The sequence below is a fragment of the Chinchilla lanigera genome, unplaced genomic scaffold, assembly GCF_000276665.1.
Source record: "Chinchilla lanigera isolate Chin_1 unplaced genomic scaffold, ChiLan1.0 scaffold00113, whole genome shotgun sequence".
In the NCBI taxonomy this organism is placed as follows: domain Eukaryota; kingdom Metazoa; phylum Chordata; class Mammalia; order Rodentia; family Chinchillidae; genus Chinchilla; species Chinchilla lanigera.
In genome coordinates this window covers 464968-475244 of record NW_004955514.1, presented here as the reverse complement: position 1 = coordinate 475244, position 10277 = coordinate 464968, and the positions used below count along the sequence as shown (strand labels likewise).

Here is a 10277-nt window from a genome sequence, read left to right as displayed (position 1 = left end):
TCGGATGGCCCGGCGCGTGCCGCGGGTCTCGGCCGCAGCCCAGTTCCGCCTCCGGTGGCGCCCACGTGATGCCAGGCGGGGTGAGGCCTGGGCTCCCGCGCCCCGCCCTGACCTCGGCTGCCCGCGTCCACTGGGAGCAAACTGGGACCTCGGGCCTGCGGGGATCCCTGCTTGGCCGTGCGCCAAGAGGCCGATCCGCAGGCCGGTGGTGGCCTCGGCCCTGCTGGACCCAGAGGCCGGTTTGGGGCACGTGGGAGTGGGGAGAGCTGACCAAGCGGGGCCTGCACTTGCGCTGGGCTTGGCAGGCTGGATGGGCTGGGTGTGGGGAGACTCAGTCCGCGTCGGAGTTGCTTCCTGCGTGGGCTGTTGTCAAGGTGCAGGGACAAGGAGTCCAGTGGCCACTGGGCATGGGCAGCTGCGGGCGGGCCTGGCTTCCCGGGAGGTGGGGTCAGAGGTAAAATCCTGTGCTCAGCCTTCAGTTTCCACAGGAGGGTGGGGGCCTTGCCTGCCCGCCTCCCCGCCCCTTCCTGGAGCAGAACCCTGACCAGGTCCTCCGGTGCTGGACTTAAGCCTGGGTCACGAGGCTGGAACTGGTGAGAGGGCAGGTTTACAGATGGAATCGAGAGGGGCCTCCACCATACCCCTGCAGGCGTCAGCAGGGAGCCTGGGCATTGCTCAGGGAAGTGCTAGGTGTGGTCAGAGTAGACACGGGCTGGGGACAGGTCTAGTACGGAACAAGGCAGGTCTGAAGGTCACACAGAAGCAGCACAGCCCCAGAGGAAGGAGACAGACCTGTCCAGAGGCCTGGAGACAAAATGCATGTCTGGCTGAGTTCCAGTTCAGGAGGCAGGGGCCAGGCAGCTCCCGGGTCCCGAGCCGTGGCACAGGAGGCACACATGCCAAGCAAAAGTGCCTGCCTCGGACCTTGAGAGGTGCATCCTGGGGGGATCACTGGGCACTGCCTTGGGAAGGGCCTGGGGGACCCTGGTCTCTCTCTGGCTTCAGGTCTTACAAGCAAGCGGTCACAAACAGCATGGGAAATGTTTGAAACACTGTTTTTTTTGTTTTGTTTTGTTTTTTTTTCCAGGAGGTAGTGAGAATTGAACCCAGGGTCTTTGTGCTAAGATACATCCTCAGCCCTTTTTTATTTTATTTTTATTTATTTATTTATTTTTTTCCGGTACTGGGAATCAAACTTATGACCTTGCACTTGCCAGGCAGGCACTGTGCCACTGAGCTAAATCCCCAGCCCCCCCCCCTTTTTTATTTTTTGAGACAGGTCTCAATAAATTGCTTGGGCTGGGCTTAAACTTGAGGTCCTCCTGCCTCAGCCTCTTAGGGAGCTGGATAAACAATTTTTTTGTTTTGAGACAGGGTCTCACTGTGAAGTTCAGATTGGTCTTGAATGCACTATGGAGCCCAGGCTGGCCTCTAACTCACAACAATTCTCCTGCCTCAGCCTCCTTTGTGCTGGGATTACAGACATGCATCATCATGCCCAGCTAACAGTTCTTAAAAGATCAGAAGAACTGAAAACACTAAGGAATCCAGGTTAAAACTGAAAAGAGGGAGTTTGGCACCAGGAAGGGGCTGCAGTGCACAGCTAGGGAACTGTGTGAGGGCCCTATGGGTGTGCAGGGCCCTGTGAGAAGGTGTGCAGTGGGCTCCAGCCTTGGGGGAATTTCCAGTCATGAGAGCAGTGCTTCACCTGGGGCCCAGAGACAAAAGCTGGCCTTTAGGGGCCCCAGAGGGCCACATCTGAGAAGCAAAGGTGCCCTAGAAGCAGAACTATCCCCCCAGGGACTAAGGTCCAGCCTGAACCCACTAATCCCTGATCCCAGTCCCTGCCAGAGAAGATGTGCAGTCCTGTGGGAAGACTGGGAGGGATGACCACATGGGGGTGACCACACGTCCACACGGTACATGCTCTGTGCGCGGCTCAGTGAGTTTCCACCGGCACCCTGTGAATGACTTAATGGCTGCACACACGTGTGAGTGGAGACGTTCTGGAGTTCAGTGCTGAAGTACAGAGTGCCGGCTCATTCTGCCTGCACCCAAATAGCTCTGAAAACCAGAGCAAAAAACAGTCAGAGGGTTATGTGCAAATATAACAAAATGTTAGCAGCTGATGGGCCTTGGCGAAAAGTGTATGTTATTATCATAACAACCTGAGCATTTAAAAACTTTGAAATCAAAATGCTGGAAAAAAATCCTAACTTCAAGAAAACCTAGCTAAAATGTATTGTTATACATTTAAAATAGGTTTGTTTTATTGTATATAAATCCTATCTCAGTAAAGCTGACAAAAACTGAAGGGCTTGGTGAACTACAGATTAGACCTAACTAGAGGAAGAATTGAACAACTGGAAGACAGAATGGGGGAAATTCATTCTGAAACAGAGAGAGAAACAGCGGAAACTGCAGAACAGACCGTGAATAGGGTATCATGGCGGCAGTAACCCTCCTGGAATAAAGGGAGGGGTCATAGAGATAACTTTCTAAAAGTGGTGAAAGCCATGGGTCCAAGAGTGCTGTGAGGCCTGAGAGAGAAAACCCACAGAAGTGAAAACATAACAGTACAACAGCCAAGGCCAGAGACAAAGGGGAGATGCTAGATGCAGCCAGAGGGAGAGACCCGTCTCGTCTCCTGTGTGCATGGTAAGATGAAAGCTGATCTCCGACAGAGGACAGGGAAAGAAGGCTTATGACCTCCAAACTAAGTCACTGGTAACCTAAAATTCTTATGTATGTAAGTATTTATTGTCATACTGGGGATCAACCCCAGGGGCCCTCTGCCACTGAGCTTCATTCCTAGCCCCTTTTATTTTTTATTTTGAGACAGGGTCTCACTAACTTTCCCAGGTGGGGTTGAATTTGCAATCTTCCTGCTCCTGCCTGTCAAAGTGTGTGCCACTACACCTGGCTGGAAACCTAAAATTCTAGCTTCAGCAAAAGATATATTTCAGCCTGCCTACAGTGCCACGTGCCTGTCCCAGCTACTCAGGAGGGTGAGGCCAGAGGATCCCTTGAGCCCAGGAGCTCCAGGCCAGCAGGGGCAATGAGGCAGGAGCCCATTTCAAAAATAAAAGTGGGGCTGGGGATATAGCTCAGTGGCACAGCACTTGCCTTATAAGCATGAGGTCATGAGTTCGATTCCCAGTACCACCAAAAAAAATTAAAAAACAAAAATAAAAGTGTATTATATGTGCATTTCAAAAAAAATTAAGATTAAATAGAGACATTGTAGAGAAACAAACTCAGGACGTTTGTCCCCATCAAGTTCCCATTAAGGAAATCTGACGGCCAGAGATATAGCTCAGCAGCACAAGTGCCTACCTGGCAAGAACAAGGTCCCAAGTTCAATTCCCACAAAAGAAAAAACAATCCAAGTGTCCTTGGAGCAGGAGGGAAATGCTGGAGCAGGAGGGAATCCTTGGAGAGGAGCTCAGAGGTGCAGACAGTGCACACTGGGTGGCCTCCTTCAGCTGGCTGAACAACTGCGAGCATGGCAGTGTCTCACAGAGCTTAGACCATGGTGCGGGGACAAGACCGTGACAGCACCAGATGGCTGTCATGAGTGGTGAGGTCCTGTGTCCTGAGACCCCAGCCACAAAAATGACACCCGCTGCCCTCCCGGGCACACAGACTCTGCAGGCATAATGACATTAAGGATTTGAGATGAGATCATCCTGGATTATCCACCGGCAGAAATGTCACCACCATGTGCTCCTGAGAGGGAGACGGTAAGCAGTGTGCCCCAGCAAGGAGGCTGAGGTAACAGGGATCTGCTCTCGAGCCACACCTGGGCCCAGGACTGTGACTGTCCTGAAGGGTGGGAAGGTGGTGTGTCCAAGCAAGGGCCTGCATTATCGCCCCATGAGATGCAGGGAATGAGGGCTTTGGTTTGTATTTGAAGTCTGCACTCTGTGGGGACAGGGTCTGCTGTGCCCTCTGCTGGACAACTGCCTGGAGTTGGGCTGAGTCCTGTATGAGATGGGCTGACTAGGGGTGGAGGGCAGAGCCCTCCTGTAGCCAGGAAGCCCCATTGCTCTTCACCCCACAGGCCTCAAGGGGCTACGAGGGTCCCCAGCATCTGAGGCGGGGCCAACTCCTCTGGCATCCAGGCCTCTGATCGGGGATGGGGCAGGTGGGACATCCAGAGACTGGGCCTTGGCTTCCCCTGTTGCAGGAAGGCTGGGGGTGGCGGTCAGGCCAGGGTCAGTGAGGGTCTCTATCTCCAGTCAGACTCAGGTGTCAGATATGGGCCCTGCTGAAGGCCCATGATGAGGTCATGGGGCAGTTTCCTGCGTCTGGTGCCCACCCAGGGCTCAGGTAGCGGGAGAGGGCTGCTGAAGCCACCACAGAGGGGAGCCTGGGACACTGAGGAGGATACCTGTTAACTTGGATTTGGGAGTAGATTTGGTAAATGAGGACGATGCTGCCACCAGGACCCAAAAGTGTCAAACACGGGGATCTAGAGTGAGTGTGGCAAACGGATATGTGGAGGGGCAGGTTTTGGATGTAAAGTCGCAGCCTCTCCTGGGTGGGGCTCTGCCTGCACAGACCTAGTGTGACAGACTATAGGGTCCCTGGGCAACCCCCAGAGGTGTGTCACCTCTGCCCTGCTGGCTGTGGCAGGGTGTGCTGGTGTCCACTTCCTGTTGTCACTGTGGACATGGTGGGCTGGGCTTTGGACCTGTGAGATTGGACCAGCATCCAGCTTCATCATCCACCATGAGACTGTGAGGTGCCCTTTCATTTTCCAGGTAAAAGAACAGGCAGAACTGAGTCCCCCATTTTGGGTATTTAACCCACAGCCCACACAGGCAAGGTAAATAAGTGCTCTGCCACTGAGCAACAGCCCAGCCTCTCTGTCTTTGAGACAGTCTTGCTGAGTTCCCCAGTCTGGCCTCAAACTCATGACCCTCCTGCCTCAGTCTCCCGAGTAGCTGGGATTAGAGTTGTACACCACTATGCCTGGCCAAATGGGGCTTTGGCTATGAAAGGAAAGGGGAGGGCTGAGCCTGCCTGCTGCCTCCAGGTGGCCCTATTTTGTACCGCCCCCCAACCCCATAAAGTCCTGTTTTCTTCTTAAATAAAACTTAGCTTATATCTCTAGGTAGGCAAACAATCCCCACCCTGCTCTGATTTTATTCACTGTGTTGTTACTTTCTGCTTCTTGATGTTCTGGCCTTTGGAGCCTTATCCTGTTCAGATTGCAATTCAACCAAAGGGAACCCCAGATGTCTCCTTTACCTAACTCCAGTCTCTGTCCTTGGCCCTAAATCCCAGACCATGTGGCAGAGGAGTCTGCCCTCCAGCCTGTGCCCCTGCCATCAACCCAGACATCCCAGCAGGTGCCTGGCCTGCCCTACTCCCACCTCTGCTGGGCACCCCCACTTGGGACACCAAAGCGCACATCTCCCTGGGGCAGCACTCTGCATCTGACCACACCTGGCTACAACCCCCTGGGACACATGTCACGATGGACAGGGACAGAGGAGGCAAGGGACAGGGCATGGACCAAGGGAGAAGATCCCAGGGAACTTTGAACACTTCCTCAATGAAACCTTCAAAGGTGAAGACAGAGGGACAAGGGATGGGGACACAGCAGGGAGACTTTGGCCACTTAGCCACATGGCTCCACAAACCCTTGCCAGGACATCATGACCATAGTGGAGAGTGGGTGGTGACCACACCAGCCCAGGCTGCAGCTTCCTCTCTGCTGCACTGGTGCTGAGGAAGTGATGGCAGAGGCTGGCTGTGTCCTCTGGGGCCTGGTGTAGTCTATGCAGGTCCCTCCTGGCCACTTCCTGTTCCAGTCGGGCAAAAGCCAGATATCCTGGAGTAGAAAACAGCTTCCAGGAATGAGAAGAGGCAAAGCACAGCAACTGCTGGAACAGGACTGGGATCTTGCCGAGCAGCCAGGCCTGGGCGGTGCACTGAGGTGCATGGAAGAGGGACCAGGAGGCTCAGGTGCCCAGAATCGCCCTGCTATCAGGGAGTCGGCAGGTGCAGCAGTTACAGGAGGCTGCACCTTCTTAAATAGGCTGGGGAAGAGAAGATAAATGATCTTCCTCTCTTTTAGAAAATGTTATTTCAGCATTGCTGTGGGACCAAAAATACAGATAAAAAACTGTCATGGTGTAGCACACAGTCATGAATAAAAGCCATAATAATTTCTGCTTGATGCTTGTTAGTATTTTTAAAAATGTGTAATTTGCTATGATTTTTTTTCTCTTATCCTGAATAAATATGTCCTAATTATCTAAGTATCATAATTGCCTTTTTCCTTGAAGGGGACCCCTCCCAGCTGGGGTAGACTCCATATGTGCCAACCTGATCGCCTGCCTCAGTCCCTGATGTTGGTGGAAGTGGGGACCAAACCCGCTCACACCATGATCCAGCTCAGGACTGAGAGGAGCCACGCAGGCCTTGGACTCAGGCACGGCCACCTTCCGCCTGAGGGAAAGGTGTCCTCGCCACTGCCACTTCTGCAGTGCAGAGGCCAAGGAGGAGAGCCCTGCTGGATGGATGGACGGCCCGGCTGCGGGCAGCCTGGGCCTCCTTGTAACAGACCTGACCCTGTCCTCACTCCTGTGCCACACCTCTTTGTGGCCCACAGTGGATGTGAACGGTGTTTCCACAGGCGCTCAGGATGTGCTCAGAGCAGAGGAGGCAGGAGCCGCTGGCATGCAGGTTCCTGGGGGGTGGAACAAAGCCACGGGTAGCTTATTGTTTCTGCTCATGCTGCGAACCGATGTCCTTGTTGAGCTTGCCCTGTTTCTTTCTTTCTTTTTCTTTCTTTCTTTCTTTCTTTCTTTCTTTCTTTCTTTCTTTCTTTTGTATTTATATTTTTGGTACAGAGGATTGAATCCACAGCCTTTAACTGGGTGATATCCCTATCATTTATTTTTTGAGGCAGGGTTTCACTAAGTCTTTATTATTATTATCATTATTATTATTATTATTTTGTCTTTTTGAGACAGGGTCTCACTATGCGATTCAGACTGGCCTTGAACTCACAACAATCCTCCTGCTTCAGCCTCCTGAGTGCTGGGATTACAGGCATGTGCCACCACGCCCGGCTCACTAAATCTTTAGATTGCCCAGGCTGGGCTCTAATTTATGATCCTCCTCCCTCAGCCTCCTGGAGTGCTGGGATATGCCTCCACGCCTGGCTCCAGGTCTCTTCAGGGCTGCAAGGTCTGCCTTTTGAGCTTCTGTTGGTGACAGAAGTGATGCAGGTGCTGTCTCATCATGTCCCTCCCACCGGGCAGCTGTGGTGTATCTTATGGAAAAGAGACAAGTGCCTGAGATGTGTCCTCCCAGCCTGAGCAGAAGGAACAAATCCACAGTGCATGTACCTCCACCGAGGCGTCCTTCCACAGAAACAGGAGGTATGTTTTAAGGTCAATCATAGGTCAAAACTGACCAGGCTAGTGGGATACAGCTGCAACCTCCAGCAGCCGCTCCCAGTCCCAGAGTTCAGAGTCTGCAGTCAGCAGTCTGAGTTCTCTGCAGGCCAGAGCGGCTACAGTATCAAGTGTTGAGCATCGATGTGACTGCCTAGAAAGCCACCTCCAGGATAGCTAAAGAACACCTACCAACCAGTAAGAACCAGAAATTAGATAAACAGTCAAGGTGTGTAACAGCTCAGCATTGATTGTAACTGCTGAGGCTGACGACATCTCTAAGTCAGCGAAGCACGGTGTCCACACACAGCTGTCATTGTGTGCAGTTTAACTTGCAGTGGCACTGGAGAGCTCAAATGAAATGCTGGGAGAAGCCAGTCCCACTGGCTGGGCTCCACTCCTGTGCTGGGCAGATTGGGTGCCTTAAACCATGGAGACACATGCTCTCCGTCCTGGAGGCTGGAAGCATAGATCAAGGTGTTGCAGGGCTGGTCCCTCCTGGACTGAGAGGGAGGCTCTGTCCTGGGCCTTGCTCTAGCTCCTGGTGGTGCTGGGCATCCTTGGTGCCAGCCTGGCAAGCTTCACCCAACCTCCACCTTCACACAGTGCTGTCCCTGTACATGTGTTGGAGTCCCGTGTCCGTTTCCCCTTTTATGAAGACAGCGGTCCTATCAGACGAGAGGCACCATAAGAACTTCGTTTTATTTTTTGCTCATTTATTTATTTTTGTTCTTTTGAGACAGGGTCTTACTATGTAGCCCCAGCTGGCCTTGAACTCATGATAATCCCTTTCCCCCAGCCTCCTGTGTGCTGGGATTACAAGTGTGTGCCTCCATGACTGGCAGGACCTCGTTTTACATTATCTCTGTAAGCCCTAGTCTCCAACTAAAATCCCATTTTGAGGTGCGGTGGTGGGACTCTGTATGAACTTGGGGGACACGATGTTCCCTCAAAGAGCAGCAAGAGAAGTGGCCCCTCATGAGAACCCAACTCCACCCCTGGCACTGTCAGAAATGAAGCCTGCTGTGTAGACTGCCCACACTGGGTCCCCTGTTCTGGAAGGGACCCAGGGAAGGAATGGTTCAGAGTGCCCCTGGTCACCAGCCTCCAAGAGCCCCAGGAGAGGAGATAGTCCCCACTTGTGGAAGTTGTGTTGGGCAGGTGTCTACTGAGCTTCTGACTGCTCTGAAAGACATTCTAGGGAGTTTGGGGAGAGCTTGATGAAGGATCCTTTATTTGTAGGCCACTTTAATTAATGTGCTGCATCAGGAAATGGAAAGTTCTGGCTGTGGGCTTTCCTTTCTGTGATGTCTCCTGTGTACTCTGCTGGCTTCTGTCCTGCTCTTCCTTGAAGTGAGTGCAGCGTGGCTGTGGGCACCATGGCCAGGTCACAGCCCTTCCAGGTGGAGCCTGGCATTCAGAGGGTGAAGGTAGAGGGGTGCTGAGGAGACAAGGACAGAGAGGCCCCCCAGCCAGAGGCAGAGCGAGGGGAGGGCGAGCACCCTGCTGGCTGCCTCTGGGCACTGGGCCGAGGGACAGCTTGGAGCGGGTGCCTGACTTTTCCTCGAAGCCCTGCCAGGGCTCTGCACTGCTGGCTCCACCTGCTGGGATGCTCTGCCCTCAGCTTCCCGGCCACATGATCCTGGCTCCATGCCCACAGCCAGGGGCATTTCTGGGCTCATTTATCCAGCAGTTTGAAGTCAGCCTGTCCAGATGCAGCCCTAGGACACACTGCAGGGCCAGTGCAGAGAGGACCCAAGGTCCCCTCCCAGCTTCTCCTGCACAAGGCCAGCAGCCTGACTTCTGAGCAGAGCCCCCCAAGGGCAGATGGCCTGTCTCCTCTGGGGTTCCAACTGTAGCAGCCCTCATACAGGGACATCACTCCCCCTTGGCTGTGCCCTTCTCGGTCTTTCTGGTCCCTTAGGGCCTCTCACCGTGCTGTGCTGCCCTGAGTGTGGGTCCCCACCACACCTCCCCAACTCTGATCCCTGGCCAGGCCCACAGAAGCAGGGAGCTCAGAGTGGCGCTGGCAACAGAGACAGGGTGGCTGGGCGGACATGATCCCCAGACAAGGCAAAGGTGTGTGTATTGGGGCTGCCCCTCCGCTGAGCCCCAGACTAGCTGGGGCTGTGGTGGGGTCGGGCCCTTCCCACCAGCTACAGTGTTCCCGTGTGGGGACAGCGCAGTTCCACGGGCACCAGCCCGTGGGGTGGACAGTAAGGCAGTGGTCACTGCTGTCCTGCCCTGGATCCCATCTGCCTTGGGGCTCCGGGACAGTGCTGCTTCTCGCACAAATCTCGTCCCGCGTGGGAAGCGTGGGTCGGTGGAGCCGCGGGCCTGGCACAGCAGACGCGAAGGTCCCGCGCCCGGTATCTCCAGTGCGCACGGGAAAATCTAGTCCCAGTTGGGCCCGCAGGGAGTGGCAACGCCGGCCAGCCCCCTCCTCGCCGGGGTATCGGACCGAACTCTGCAGGCCCCGCCTTCGCAGGAGCCCGCCCGATCTCCCTCAACTCTCCGCCCTTCAGGCCCCGCCCCTCCTACAGACCCCGAGTCTCCCCGCAGTCGGCCCCAGGAGGCTTTGACCCCGCCCTCTCCCCCGCGCGGCTCCCCCCACAGGAGGCCCCGCCCCCGCAGGCACGGTCTTCGCGAGGCCCCGCCCCGTCGCCCGGCAGTCTCCACCCTTAGAAGGCCCCGCCCATCCTCAGGCCCCGCCCCGCAGCTCGGGCCCGCCCCCCACGCGTGCGTACTGAGGTGCGCAGTCGGAAGCCGGGCGCCGGCGGAGCCGCGGCGCTGTCCTCAGCGCGGACCCGGCCTCCTGTTCGCCGCCGGGGCTCGGGCCTCTGGGCCGGGGATGGCGGCAGC

General features: G+C 55.0%; 2 protein-coding genes across 2 annotated transcripts in view; one reads left to right on the top strand and one right to left on the bottom strand.

Moving 5' to 3' along the window:
- Positions 1–415, bottom strand: part of Idua (iduronidase, alpha-L-) — a gene marked incomplete in the record, with an annotated part of 13178 nt that extends 12763 nt beyond the window's left edge. Inside the window, 1 exon segment of the mRNA XM_005408686.2 lies at positions 1–415.
- Positions 5–10277, top strand: part of Dgkq (diacylglycerol kinase, theta 110kDa) — a 22693-nt gene continuing 12420 nt past the window's right edge. The window contains exons 1-3 of the mRNA XM_005408848.2: positions 5–239; positions 9832–10054; positions 10121–10232. Of these exons, the coding sequence (XP_005408905.1) occupies positions 5–239; positions 9832–10054; positions 10121–10232 (570 nt within the window). The remainder of the gene's footprint in view (positions 240–9831; positions 10055–10120; positions 10233–10277) is intronic.